The sequence below is a fragment of the Fundulus heteroclitus genome, chromosome 20 (genome assembly GCF_011125445.2).
Source record: "Fundulus heteroclitus isolate FHET01 chromosome 20, MU-UCD_Fhet_4.1, whole genome shotgun sequence".
Classification (NCBI taxonomy): Eukaryota; Metazoa; Chordata; class Actinopteri; order Cyprinodontiformes; family Fundulidae; genus Fundulus; species Fundulus heteroclitus.
In genome coordinates this window covers 43,869,455-43,884,073 of record NC_046380.1, presented here as the reverse complement: position 1 = coordinate 43,884,073, position 14,619 = coordinate 43,869,455, and the positions used below count along the sequence as shown (strand labels likewise).

Genomic DNA, 14,619 nt, shown 5'->3' with positions numbered 1-14,619 from the left:
TGCTCTCACGTCATCTTTATTCCAAACTCATCAAAAATGAGCTCCCGAAGGATTACAGCTGAGGAGGCTTTATCACAAATTTTGAACTGGGATAGTGATGTGGAGGAAGCGGTTTCTGAGACAGAGAATCTTTCAGAATCAGAAGACAATGTTATTGTTGATCTAGATGATCAGTTTTCCTACGATGAGGACGATTCAGAGGACTAGTCTGCCATTGTCCCCCCAACAGATGAAAACCCAGAAATGCGGCAATCATCTTCCAGAGAGGTGACATGGACATCTAAGGACGGTAATATAAAATGGTCAACATCACCACACCAGAGTTGAGGCAAACTGTCATCAACTAATGTAATAAAATTGACTCCTGGTCCTACAAGATTTGCCATCACACAAATTGATGAGATTCAGTCAGCATTTCAGCTCTTCGTATCCCGACCAATAGAAAGGATTATACTGGAAATGACCAACTTGGAGGGGAGACATGTGTTTCAAAAGAAATGGAAGCCACTGGATCGGACTGACTTGAATGCTTACATAGGAGTCCTGTTATTAGCTGGAGTGTACAGGTCAAAGGGAGAAGCAACTGCAAGTCTATGGAATGAAGAGAATGGAAGGCCAATCTTTTGTGCAACAATGTCCTTGGAGACATTCCACATGATATCTCGTGTGATCCGCTTTGACAACCGCGATACAAGAGCTGGTCGACATGAAAGAGACAAACTAGCTGCATTCAGAGATGTGTGGGATAAATGGGTTGAGATTTGACTTTTGTTGTACAATCCTGGTCTCTATGTTTTTGTAGATGAGCATCTTGTTCCATTCAGGGGGCGCTGTCCTTTCCGACAGTACATGCCCAACGAGCCTGCCAAGTACGGCATCAAAGTATGGGCAGCCTGTGATGCAAAATCCAGCTATGCATGGAATATGCAAGTATATACTGGAAAGCTACCTGGAGGAAAAGCTGAGAAGAATCAGGGGATGTGTGTGGTGCTGGAGATGAGTGAAGGGCTGCAAGGTCATAACATCACTTGTGAAAACCTCTTTATGTCCTACCGCCTTGGCGAAGAACTTCAGAAATAGAATTAATAAATAGAATTATGCTTTTTAATGTAAAAAAAAAACTGAATGCAAAATGCAATCTAGATTGAAACATTTTTGTTTGTGAGCATTTTCACTACTGAGGCATCTGCACTGTATTGATGTTAGGTCAACCAGAAAGGGCTGAGCTTTTAACAGATTGATGTTAGAACTTTTTTTTTTTAGCTGTAGAGCCATCCTTATTATTGAAAAAAGGAACTGAACTATTTGCATGTTTTCATTTATTACTATTGCTCATAAATTAGGCTTATAATTAAGTGATAAATCTGCAGAATCTGCCAATTTGTTTTATCAGATTACTCGATTTATTGTCGGATAAATTACTAAAAAGTACCTGATTACTAAAATATTTGTTTCTGACAGCCACACTCTGCTTTAAATCCTTGCAACTCATTTGCCTTTACAGCTTCTGTAGAACTTTATGAAAAAATTCTACAGTTTTTCATGGTGAAAATATGAGACTTGAAGTCTTTTGTCAAACTACCATATCTGTGGTACTGATCTCTGCATTTCAGGGGGGGATTGTCTTATTTATCCATTGCTGGCATGAATAGATCATCAGAGAAGCTTTGCATGATTAATTTATGCAACACATTAAATCATATTTTAAAAAACAACTTTGACTTTTGGAACTCTGTATTAGTCCTAGCAGACCATAAAAACTGTTTAGCACGCTTGAGCCTCTAATTCCTGTTTAAAAAAATGTCTCTGTTGTGTCCACCTGTACAAACTGTTTGTGTGAATCCTAAGCTGCGGTCTGTCTCGAAAAAAGAATCTCAACAGTATCACGCGGTGACAACAAAAGATTCTTGATTCTAGGATGGCTAGATGAGTATTTAGGACTGAAATTAAATTTTAAAAAAAAATGTTTAGCCAGTAACCATGAAAACAGTCTACTGAAGGAAAGTGTTTACTGGCAAGTTTTTAATGACACTTTTGCTTTCCTAGTGAGCAGAAACCTCAAGTTACAAGCTTTGTGCCATCATCTAGTTCCTAAGTAGGAAATAAAAGTGACATAAAAAACTGATCATCTAACTGAGCTGCACTTTGTTTCACAAACAGCAGTTTCCCAGCATGCCTTTTATCTTATTTTTAAAGCCAGCTCTGTGGTGTGTTTTGGGATATAAACATTGGACAGGTCTGATCCACAATAATAAGTTCTCACTTATTCTCCTTAGATCCATTCCATCCACCAGCGCCGGAAGGTGGTGGGTCGCAGCAAGAACTTTGACCAGCTAGTAGCAGAACTTAAAATGAAGGTTCGAGAGAAGGGGACCCAAGCCTTAGATGGAGCCTTCTCTACTGGAGGGTCCCCCAGTCCGGAGGCCCCAAGGGAGCAGGCTGGTGTTCCACACTGCAGGAGACCTCTGGCCAGCCTTCCTGCTTTCAGGTTTGGGAGATTACTACAGCTAATGATCCAGCATCTTTTATTTACATTTAAGTTTTAGTCCTAGTCTCAATGAGTGAGATCACCATTTCATTTTTCTCTTAGCCTGTTGGTCCACAGTGTGACATGCACCAACGAGCTGTTGTAATCATTTCACAGTGTAAGTTAGCAGTGGGACATAATTCCAATATATAGATCATCTTTACAAAGAATTGTTGGATAATCAGGAAAATTGTTGGACTTGAACATTACAAGAAGAAAAGCTCGGCAGTTTCTTTGTTGGAGTGGATTACAAATTCCACAACCTGTTAATCCTCAGACTGCCTCTTTGAAATAGGAATCTCAAAGTGTTTGGTGAGCCACCTGTGAAGTTGCTAAATAACAAAGATAAAAACATAGAAAATGAATGCTGCTGCAGGGCTATTACTGAGATGGGTTTTAAGTATTTATTTTAAAGCTCATTTGTTGGATGTACTTTTAAACCAAATGACTGACTGTTTTCCAGTCGCTCCATGGCAGTGTCAGAGTTCACCCCAGAAGAGGAGAAACAATGGCAGGATGAGACTGGCCTCCAAGCCCCTTCACCTCTGGTCCATGGACACATCTCCAGTGATGACAGTGAGGCAGAAGCACCTGAGGAACTGTCAGACTTCCCATCATCTACTGCACATCCCAGACCCATAGCGGTAAAGCTTCGGAACTGCAGAAAAGCCGAGCATGGATTTCTAGCTAAAACAGCTACTCATTTGATCTTTGTAGAGACGGGAGGACATTTTTTTTTATAACCTGTGTCCGTATTCTCAAAGAATCCTAAGAGGAGAAATCTTACAATTCTTAGAATTTTACCTCTTTAAAATAAAAGTTGTTCACAAAAAATATTAAGTTTTAAAGGAGCAATAAGGGATATCTGGACCTTGAGCACTGTCTGTAGACCAAAACAAGACATGTATCAAGCCATGCTTCTCACTATCTCTGCTCCAGCACTGGGCACCCATTTCCCCTTCTCACCCATTGGCTCATATGAGCATATTTAAAAATGATAAATACACAGCAGAACAGCATCACCTTTCAGAGGAACATGCCTAGTGAAGAAGAAACTCAAAACTTTATAATGCTGTTAGCAAGAGGACGTTTTGATATGACTGGAGTGCTCTCCACCATTTTGTGCCAGGTGGTGGCATTTTATGGGTAGGGAGTGGGTACGCCTTGAGTGGCAGCTGTTCACCTATGCGTGGCCGGCCTGGCTATGTAAATTATGTATGAGATTAGAGAACAACAAAGAGAGATGGTGTGTAACGTTAACCATAGACGATCTAAAAAGATACCTTTAGTTCTTCACAAAACTATTTTTTAGTTCTTTCTATCTAAAAGAATCCAGTTTTTTAGATTTCACTATTTTTTAGATGTTGCTCCTTGAAGAGCACCCTGAAGTGAACAAGTGTTAATGGTGAGGAGGACTTTTAGCGAGCCTGAGAGTGTCTTAAGCAGGGAAGATGGTGGAAACAGAGAGAACCGATTGGCTGATCCACCGTCTAAACAGTGGAGGAAATGAGCACATACATTTCTTATTTAACAATAATACAATTATTAATTTGTAGATGAGATAAACTTTATCATCATCATAGAGGGAAATTAATTAGTTTTAGCAGCCCGACAGGTTAAAGTTGTCGCTCTAGTAACGTCATTTTATTGAGGATAAAAAAATATTACAAAATATTGAATGATCATGAATATACAGTCAAGGCCAAAAGTATTGAGAATGATTCACATGTTAATATTTACAAAGTCTACTGCTTCAGTATTTATAACGATCAATCTGTCATGATTAAATAAGAATGACACCACTGGACACTTTAAAAAGAGGCTGGTGCTTGGCATCATTGTTTCTCTTCTGTGAACCATGGTTATCTTTAAAGAAACACGTGCAGTCATCATTGCACTGCACAAAAATGGCCTAACAGGAAAGAGAATCGCAGCTAGAAAGATTGCACCTCAGTCAACAATCTATCGCATCATCAAGAACTTCAAGGAGAGAGATTTCATCCATTGTTGCTAATAAGGCTCCAGGGCGCCAAAGAAAGACCAGCAAGCGCCAGGACCGTCTCTTAAAAGTGTTTCAGCTGCGGGATCGGGCTACCAGCAGTGCAGAGCTTGCTCAGGAATGGCAGCAGGCAGGTGTGAGTTCATCTGCACACACTGTGAGGCAGAGACTCTTGGAGCAAGGACTGGTCTCAAGGAGGGCAGAAAAGAAGCCACTTCTCTCCAGGAAAAACATCAGGGACAGACTGATATTCTGCAAAAGGTACAGGAAGTGGACTGCTGAGGACTGGGGTAAAGTAATTTTCTCTGATGAATCCCCTTTCCGATTGTTTGGGACTTCTGCAAAACAGCTTGTTCAGAGAAGACGAGGTGAGCGCTACCACCAGTCTTGTCTCATGCCAACTGTAAAGCATCCTGAAACCATTCATGTGTGGGGTTGCTTCTCAGCCAAGGGAGTTGGCTCTCTCACAGTCTTACCTAAAAACACAGCCATGAATAAAGAATGGTACCAGAATGTCCTCCGAGAGCAACTTCTCCCAACCGTCCAAGAGCAGTTTGGTGATGAACAATGCGTTTTCCAGCATGATGGAGCACCTTGCCATAAAGCAAAGGTGATATCTAACTGGCTCAGGGAACAAAACATAGAGATTTTGGGTCCATGGCCTGGAAACTCCCCTGATCTTAATCCTGATGAAAACTTGTGGTCAATCGTCAAGAGACGGGTGGAAAAACGAAAACCTAGGAATTCTGACAAAATGCAACCATTGATTGTGCAAGAATGGACTGCTATCAGTCAGGATTTGGTCCAGAAGTTGATTGAGAGCATGCCAGGGACAATTGCAGAGGTCCTGAAGAAGAGGGGTCAACACTGCAAATATTGACTTGCTGCATTAACTCATTCTGTCATTAAAAGCTTTTGTTACTCATAATATGATTGCAATTGTATTTCTGTACGTATGTGATGACAATATCTGACATACATACATGAAAACCAGAGGGCAGCAGATCATGTGAAAATATAACATTTGTCATTCTCAATACTTTTGGCCATGACTATATATAAAAGGGGTGATGATGTATTTTCTGTATTGCATGATCATTTCAGTAGCCTAAAAGGTATCTAGAAGTTTGCTTGTGTGATGCCATCTACACACTTTTGATTGCGCACGGAGCGCTTCTCACCAGGCCGGTTTGTAAAAGCAGAGAAAGTGATGCATTGATCTGCGACAATACGCGTAAAAGTCCAGGTATTTACACCTTGATCCAGGGACCAATTTACTTTAAAGCACTCCTCTATTCTCCTCTGAGAACTGTGCGCTGGGCAGCGCTGCTGATTTTTTTCCCCCACCATTTTTCTCCATTTTATGTCGGTCATTTTGCCAAATCCAACCGCTTTATACAAGCAGGCAGTCAGTAAAATGCTGATGAGTGAGTTTGCATTAATATAGATAAAGTAGTAAAATGACTGGCGAGTAAAAAAAATAAGCAAATCAAAATAATGTGGATGTAAATAGTTTCATCATCATGACACACATTTCTTCATCCAGTCTAATTGGTTAATTTCTTTCCTTGTATTACTAGGTGTGCATTAGTGTTTTTTTTCCCGTTTTTTTTTTTCTTGTACTATCAACCAATCACAGCTCTTAAAAGACAGCATCACACCTAGCAACTGGGCCAACCTCACTAAGAAAGAAATGTCTGTCATCTCCTTACTCAGTCGCTCTCAGCAGCGTCCTAATCGCTCTGAAACTAAAACTCCTAGATAGGAATTTTTAGGCGAAGATTCTGAATCTATGTGAACATGGGAACTGGTTTGTTTTATTGTATTGTTTATCTTTTAAATATTTAAAACGGCACATTAGATCTTGAAGTTTTTGCATCTGAAAGCATATTAGAGACTTCCTGAGCATGTGAAAAGAATGCCAAACTCTAGTGTGTATCTTCGTAGCCTATATTAATTAAGATGTCCTGATCCAGATTATTCTTTAGTTTCTGGTATAGATTGAAATAATTTATTTCACACCTAGCAAATAATTTATTTCAAACCATTCTTTCTGCTTTAGGCAGTGCCTTACATAAAATCTATGCATTCAGCAATAGTTGCTGATATTGACCGAGACTTTGAAGTGGGGTCAAGTGTTTTAACAGCAAATCATCTCTCTTCAGGTCTGTTCATTCGGGAGCTATTCATTGGGTCACGGGATATACACGTTTGACAGAAGGCTTCACCATGTGAGATCAGCTCTCAGCAGCATGCTGGAGCAGCACATCAGTGCCCATCTATGGAAGTAAGAATCCCCTGAGATCCTACTGTGTTTTTCTGTGATCTTAACCTTATGAGTGGTTGGAAGCCACTTATCAATAAAAATTTTATCTGTGCCTAACATGAAGTAAATTCAATTTGTGGAATATTAATCTGGTCAGTTCAGTAGTAAGGGGGATTGTTGATCGGGATAATCAGTGTCGGCTAGTATGGTGTTAATGAATTTAACAACAAATGAACTAAAAGGGCAACAATGAGACAACCCCAAAAACAAGAACAGTTCTACTAGTGGAGGCCTCAGACATTTTCCCTGATTTTGTTTAGACTGCTCTTCAATAGTTTGGCCCAGGTCAATGTCACTGCTGGTACTGTGAGGCGATACCTGGACCCTACAGAGGAAAATCTGTGGACTAGTTGGATAATGTCCCATTGCATTAAACGCACTAATCATCAATTAATGTTATCAAAACTCTAAAATAAGTGACGAAACAGCGGTTATTATGAGACCTGCCTGCACTGCCCACACTTTGTATCCAGCTGAAATATCCCTCCGCCATAGGGGCCGACGGTAGTAAAGGCAGAGAGAGCAACTCTGCCCGTATTTTCTGCAGTTCACAGTGCAATAACCGGTGATAACTGCTGAAAGTAGATTACATGGTGCAGATCACCATTTTATCAGACATTGGTTCTGAAGATGAGCTTTTACACGTTGATAAAATTGCAGAAACCCAACCCATAAACCGTACTTTAATCCTTATTAATTTGTTTTCTCTGTATTTGACAAACTAAGGCTGAATTATGTTGCCAAACGAAGGACCTGGAGTTACTAAACAGTTGCTAAACAGTCTCTTTCAGGGTATTAAGCTCCTGCCCAGTTGCAAGCAAAGTGTAAGACTGGAATGACCTGGAGATTTAAAACCTTTTTCCAGGCTTAAACTCTATGAATATGGATATAAACAGCAAGCAAAAATATTCAAAGAAATTATTGTTGTTGGTGTGAAAGCTCAGAATTAGATGTGTGAGAGAAAGAGAGTGAAGAAATGAACAAAACTTATGACTTTATTGAAATGTACAATTTTTATAAATTTATATGTTTATGCATAATACCATGTCTAGCTTTGTTTAAGAGGCAAAAAATATATATCGGCATGAAAACAGGTATTTATTTAAACATTTGTTTACACATTGTGTAAACATCAGGGCGTCATGATTAGTCATTTAGCCATTATAGTCCAGAGTTTAACATTTGGCACCAGGATGTTTTCATTCCAATTCTGAAAAGTGCTTGAAAAATAACATAAAAATATGTTTTGTACAAGCATGTATTTTATTAGTGTCATTTATTGCAAAATTGCATATTAAAATGCCCAAACAGGCTATTACACTTTCAGAAATAAAAGGATAAAATATGCGATTAATTGCGATTAATCTCGAGTTAACTATCGACATTATGCGATTAATCGCGATTAAGATTTTTAATCGTTTGACAGCACTAGGTGTTATCATTTAATTGCAATCCATCTGAAGAGATCAGAACCAAATTTAAGATAAAATATCTTGTCATAATAATAACTAAAAAACGTAATAATAATTATAATGCTGATTATGACACTATTAACTTTCATATTTGACAGGACTTAAACAGATGGACAGATCCTGCATTAGATCTAAATCCAAGAATTTCCATTATAAAAATGAACATCTGTCCCAAGTTGTTATCCCTTTTCCAGGCCCTTCCAGTTAAAATCCCTCCAGAGACATTTAAATACTGGACATGATTATCTCCAGATTTATCTGGAATGGCAAGAGGCAGAGAATAAAATACTCGAAGTTGCTTTTATCAAGGGAACAGGGTGGAGTAGCACCCCATTTGTGGGAATACTACTGTGCAGCACTGTATTAGTGTTTTATTTATTTTATTACTTACTACTTTGTTTCTCAGGGTTTCCGCGGGGCATTAAAAGTCATTAAATGAATTTTTTTAAAACGAAGTCCTTAATTGGCATTAAAAGTCATTAAATGTGATTATCTGTGGCATTAAAATGCCTTTTAAAAAAGATTTAAAAAATACAGTCATAAAAACAGTTTCGTCAGATATATTATCAGATATAACTGATTCCGCGTGTTTGCGCGGAACTGCTTCCGGTTGATCGTATGTTTTTACAATGTTCGGAAAAGGAGCTCGAGGCGGAGAAAGAGCTGGAGAAAGGGGAAAATGCAAATTTCAACAAAAGTGGATGGAAAACGAGGAATTCGGGACATGGCTGCAGCCTGTCAACGGTAAGGATGATGAAGGATTTTGCCATGTTTGGATGAAAAGCCATCAACTCAATGGGAGAGTATGACCCCAACACTTTAGGCTCAAAAGCTGGGTTGGGAAGTAAAACTACTTTGGTCCCGTTTGGAGAGAATTTCATGCATGATGGATGCACTGATAAAGCGTGAATTTCACCCACGCGCTTTGTAGACACCAGTGCTATTAGAAGTGCTGTTTTTAGAGCTACTATCTTTAGTTCCACCTGATCCATTGGTTGAAAGGGTGTGGTTGTGAGAGCATCCAACACCAAGGGTAGATCCCACGATGGAGCGATGGGTCTGGAAACAGGGAGCTTCCTGCGAGCTCCCCGCATGAAGCGGCAGACCAAGGGGTGTTGGCCGACCGTTCTCCCCTCAAAGCCTACGTGGCAGGCTGAAATTGCTGCTAGATAGACCTTAATAGTGGAAAAAGCTTTTCCTTTATCAATCAGGTTCTGTAGGAAGGTTAGAATCACAGCCACGGAACACTGAAAAGGTATTTCTTGCGTTTCCGAGCACCATTTTTCAAAAACCAACCATTTGTACCCGTACAGAGAGCGTGTTGCAGGAGCTCTAGCATCCTGTATCGTCTCGATAATATTTTGTGGGAGCCCTACGGACTGTAGGTTAAACCACTCACGGGCCAAGCCCATAGAGCCAGTCTTTCTGGGTGGGGGTGAAAAATCTGTCCCCGTGCCTGAGACAGCAGATCCCTGCGTGCAGGAAGCGGCCACGGCTCCTGCCAGAGGAGCTGTGTTATCTCTGCTAACCAATGTTTCGCTGGCCAATTGGGTGCAATGAGGATCATCGTCAGACTCTCTGCTCGTACCCTGGCTAGTGTAGGTGAAATGAGAGCTATAGGGGGAAACTCATACAGCAGAGTGCGAGGCCAGGGGTGGGCTAGTGCATCTACCCCAAGAGGTGAATTCCGATCGTGCAGGGAGAAGAACATGGGACACTGATTGTTCTCTTGAGAAGCAAAAAGGTCCACGGATGGTTGACCGAACCTCTGCCAAATCATCCTCGCCACCTCTGGGTGGAGCTTCCACTCTGCGTATGTGGGATTCCCCCTGGAGAGAAGATCTGCTCCGCAGTTCAACACTCCCGGGACATGAGTGGCCCTCAGAGACAGAAAATGTCTGCTGCTCCAAATTATTAGTTTGTGAGCCAGCGTGTGGAGCCTCAGTGATCTTAGCCCCCCCTGCCTGTTGATATAAGCCACCACTGTTGTGTTGTCTGATCTGATCAGCACATGGTGAGCTCTCAGAATGGGGAGAAAATGTTTTAACGTTAGGTGAACAGCCTTGAGCTCCATGTAATTTATGTGCTTGAACTGCATCTTTGGACCCCAGGTTCCATTCACCATTTGGCGTTCGCATATACCTCCCCAGCCTGACAAGGAGGCATCTGTTGTGACAACTTTTCTGTTCTGCACGACTCCCATTGGGACCCCCTGAGTCAGTGCATCTCTGTTCCGCCATGGGCGCAGCGCTGCTGTGCAGGCTGCGGTAACTCTCAGCATGTGCTGAGGAGTATGTGGCTTTAACCTCTGAGAGGCTACCCATCGCTGGATTCCTCTCATGTGGAGACGTCCCAGAGGGATTACCACTAATGCTGCGACCATCAGTCCCAACAGTCTTCTGCAGAGTCTGAATGATACCAGGTTTCCTCTTTGAAACCTGGACAGACAGTTGACCATTGCTTTCACCCTGTCCTCCGTTAGGCTTTCTGTGGCATGGATTGAGTTCAGAGAGAGACCTATGAAGGATGTTCTCTGAGAGGGCAGCAGAGAACTCTTTTCCGGGTTTATTTTGAAACCCAGATCCATCAAGTGCTGTTTTATCACAGCTGTGTGTTGTGTAGCTTCCTGGTGGGACGACGAGGCAATCAGCCAGTCGTCTATGTAAGTTGCCACACGTATTCCTCGCCTCCTGAGTGGACCCACCGCTGTCTCTGTGCACTTCACAAACACCCTCGGGCTCAGAGAGAGTCCGAAAGGGAGGACAAGGTATTCGTAAGAATTCCCTCGAAAAGCAAATCTCAGGTATTTTCTGTGTGGAGGGTAAATGGGGATGTGAAAATAAGCATCCTTGAGGTTGATTGATGTAAACCAATCGCCTGGACGCAGGAAGCGTAGCAGAGAAGCATGTGTCAGCATCTTGAATTTGTATTTTCTCAGATGCTTGTTCAACGCTCTGAGGTCTAAAATTGCACGCATTCCTCGGCCGCCTTTCTTCGGCACGAGGAAATAACGTGAATAAAAACCTTCGCTGCTGTGTTCTGGTTGAACCAGTCGTATCGCTCTCTTTTCCAATAACGAGGAAATCTCGTCCTGCAGGAACCGAGCGGCTTGTCCCTCTGCCCGTTATCGAATTATTCCTCTGAAACCTGGGGGAACTGCAGTGAATTGCAGTCTGTATCCCCTCCTGAGAGTTCTCAAAATCCACTCTGAGTTTGTGCATTTCGCCCAACGGTGGATTTTCACTGTCAGCTGGCTGACTGGCCAGTCTGATGGCGAGCCGAGAGCTCCCTCTTTGGGTGTAGGGTCGTAAACAACCCCGTACTGCACTGCGCATGCGCAAGGCGTCAGGTGCGCTGCAGGGCTATTCACGCTGGGATAAGTCTCACTTCCTCCGAAAAAGAAGGGACCAGATCCCCAAGTGAAATTTTGTTTGTTTTTCAACATTTTTGACTGCGCCCTTGGTTCTAGACCTGGATGCGCCAGTCTGCAAGCATTTATTTCTTCAGAGCATGAAGATGTGCTTGTGACACATAATTGGGGTTCGCTCTGGATACCCCTGCCCTGAACAGAGTCTTTGGACTTCTTGGCGCGATAAGCGGGATGGAACGTCCTCTCGACCACACGCTGTGTTTGGTTGAACTCTTTGAACAGGCTCAGGAACGGAGCCACGGAGGAGAGTGACCCCTCCTCGCTCTTTCCATCAGGGCAGGTGTTAGGCCGGTCGCTTCCTCCTCCTTACCACCGTGGTGGAGGTGGGGGGTGGTTGGTCTGTGCGAGGACCTTCAGGCTTTTTCTGCCAGTGAGCCTTGGGGGCAGGCGTCTTCTGCGCGCCTTGCGAAGCTCCTTGAGCCTTTGGGAGCTTTGGGATCATGAAAGCAGGAGGAAAGCGGGCTGCTGCCTGGGCAAAGGTCTGGTGCTGGGGGGCCGGGGCCGCAGTCCCAGTGGCAAACATGCGTCTGGGAAGGCACAGCTTTAGGGCTTCGTTGTCCCTTTTCTTCTCCTCCCACCTCTTTTGCATCGAGGTTACCACCTCTCCGAACAGCCCTTGGGGTGATATGGGTGTGTCCAGGAGGTCCTCCTTCTCCTTAGTCACCAGAGTTGTGAGGTTCAGCCACCTGGCTCTCTCCTGCAGAACCATGAGTCCCATGGATCTGCCCAACGCTTGGATCGCTACCTTATGAAGGTGCAGGCAGTGATCGGTAATGACGCACACCTCCTCCCAAAGCGCAGCGTCTGGAGCGGCAGTCATTTGCTCTTCCAACTCTGCTTGATAGGCCATCAGCAGAGACGACGTATTCAGAGCGCGGACTGAGAGCGCGGCTGCCCTGTAGGACTTATCAGTCAGGCTCGACTGAAAGCGGTCCGCTCTTGATGGAAGGGCGGGGCCTCCGGCTGACATGGAGGTTTTCGGGTGCAGGTGCGTTGCGACGGCCGGCTCAACGGGTGGTATTTGGCGGAGGCCGCTATTTTCCATCCTGTCGCAATCCAGGACCGAACTGCCGGCCACTGGGTGCTTCTCCTTAAATGGCTTGCTGCGCCAGGAGACGGCCAATTCTTCCAGGAGCTCCGGGAAAATCAGTAGGAGCTGTCTGGACGTTTTGCGGGTCTTCGGCAGCCTTTTTCCATCGAAACAGGAGCGGGGAGCTTCAGATTGGACCTCTGGCCACTGGATTTCAAGCTTTGCAGCGGCGCGTTTGCACACGTCGTGCAAGTCAAAATCCAGCTCCGATGAGGGCCCGTCTTGACCAGGTTGGCCAAAGCCCACGGGAGCGGGTTTTGCACTCGCAACTCGCAGCGAGGGCGCGGGAGATGGGTCATAGTCCTCATCGTTGTCCGAGAAGGGCAGCTCCGACTCCCAGTCAGAGAGCTCCTCGTCCCCTTCAGGCAGCAAGCCGAGCAGGCTTGAAGTGAGACCGAGCTCGGGCATTCCCTGTTGAAGTGGGTCCACGGCATCGAGGATTTCTCCCCAGCTTGGTCCGGCTTCTGCACCGGAGGAAAAGGAGACAGCCTGGTCGGCTGGTTCTTGAGCGGATGCCGTAGAAGCAATCACCGGGTCGTTAGCGGACATCGTCGATTTACAAGCCAAGCGGCGACGGAGAACCTTCAGGGAGAACCGGCTACAGTGCGAGCACTCCTCCGTGGACTCGAGGGCTGCCTGGGTGTGTTTCAGACCCAGACATACCACACATGAAAGGTTGGTATCCCAGCTCGAAATTTTATTGCCACACGGGCAAGTCCGTCCCTTTGGGCTCACCTCCGCTTTCGCAGGGGATATAACGGTCTCCATTATTTCAGGGAGATTCGTTGTGAGGCTACACAAAAATTAGCTTTTGACAGCTAGGCTAGCCAGGCGTGGCTAGGATGGGGACAGCATTTCGGCCACCCGGGGTGTAGCTCGAGAGTATTGCTACTCTGAACCGATCAACGTACAACCGTGAGGCGGTAGTTGACTTTGAGTATTGCTACTCGCGTTATGGTATTTCTACCAGGATAGCTTCACCGTGATACTGAACCCAACTCAGAGCAAAGCGCCCAGCGATCGAGCTTGCGCTCGGATCTACGGACAGTTAAGCTAGGCTCCAAGAAAAAGCGGGACAGTATCAGAGAGAGAGCTAATTAGGAACTTCTGCTCGTTGCGAGAAGAGGTTTTTGAATAACTGTCAGCGTGGTGTCAGCCCCTTATATAGGGGGGGAGGGACCCTGCCCTCTCTGACACTGACAGGCTTATTTTCCAGCCAATCCTGGCTGGCGTAATGTAAAAGGAGCTTCTGATGAGGTCACGCTGAAGGCGTTCCCAATGTGAGACACGAAACGAATGCTATGAAAGAGAACTGATAAACTCTTCTCAATCCACTATGCTTGTGCTTGGTTCCGTGTCTGCCCGTGACCTGCTACTTCCACGCTCAATACCAGCTGTGCGCTCGCTGGATTCTGTCTGTGCGCTCCTGACTTTAAAAACTGTACACCTCACCAGCCAATCACAGACAGGTTTCTTTCCGTCCAATCAGAGTAGGGCTTGCAAATACTGCATTCAGATGGATTAAATCAAAATGCTGCAGCTTTTGGCAGAAATTACTAAACATAACGGTGGGATTGAAGAAAAACCATATTCATATTTTAGCCTAAAATATTTAGTTTAAAATAATTCTTTGAGTTACTAAGTGAAGTGTGAAAAATCTTTTTGTCTTTTCTTTCCAGCTTCTGGGTGATGATGCAAAAGCTTCTTGTGATCATAATCATCATCATTGTCATCATTATGTAAAGAGCACTTTAACAGGAGGTAAAACAAAATAA

General features: G+C 44.0%; 2 protein-coding genes across 2 annotated transcripts in view; one reads left to right on the top strand and one right to left on the bottom strand.

Annotated features, from left to right (window-relative positions):
• atxn7l2a (ataxin 7-like 2a) overlaps nt 1–14,619 on the top strand; it is a 68,932-nt gene that overhangs the window by 33,929 nt on the left and 20,384 nt on the right. Inside the window, exons 6-8 of the mRNA XM_036151493.1 lie at nt 2,277–2,488; nt 2,991–3,171; nt 6,692–6,813. Of these exons, the coding sequence (XP_036007386.1) occupies nt 2,277–2,488; nt 2,991–3,171; nt 6,692–6,813 (515 nt within the window). The remainder of the gene's footprint in view (nt 1–2,276; nt 2,489–2,990; nt 3,172–6,691; nt 6,814–14,619) is intronic.
• On the bottom strand, nt 8,879–11,722 carry LOC118567149. The gene is made up of 2 exons (XM_036151494.1): nt 11,472–11,722; nt 8,879–11,278 (listed from the first exon to the last, which is right to left on the bottom strand). Exons 1-2 carry the CDS (start codon nt 11,657–11,659, stop codon nt 9,697–9,699), a joined length of 1,770 nt encoding a protein of 589 aa, XP_036007387.1. The 5' UTR covers nt 11,660–11,722; the 3' UTR covers nt 8,879–9,696.

Coding starts and splice junctions, on each gene's coding strand:
- LOC118567149 (XM_036151494.1), bottom strand. CDS start 11,659: ATGCGCAGTGCAGTACGGGGTTGTTTACGACCCTACACCCAAAGAGGG. Junction 11,279..11,471: donor ATTCACTGCAGTTCCCCCAG/GTTTCAGAGGAA, acceptor TTTAGACCTCAG/AGCGTTGAACAAGCATCTGA.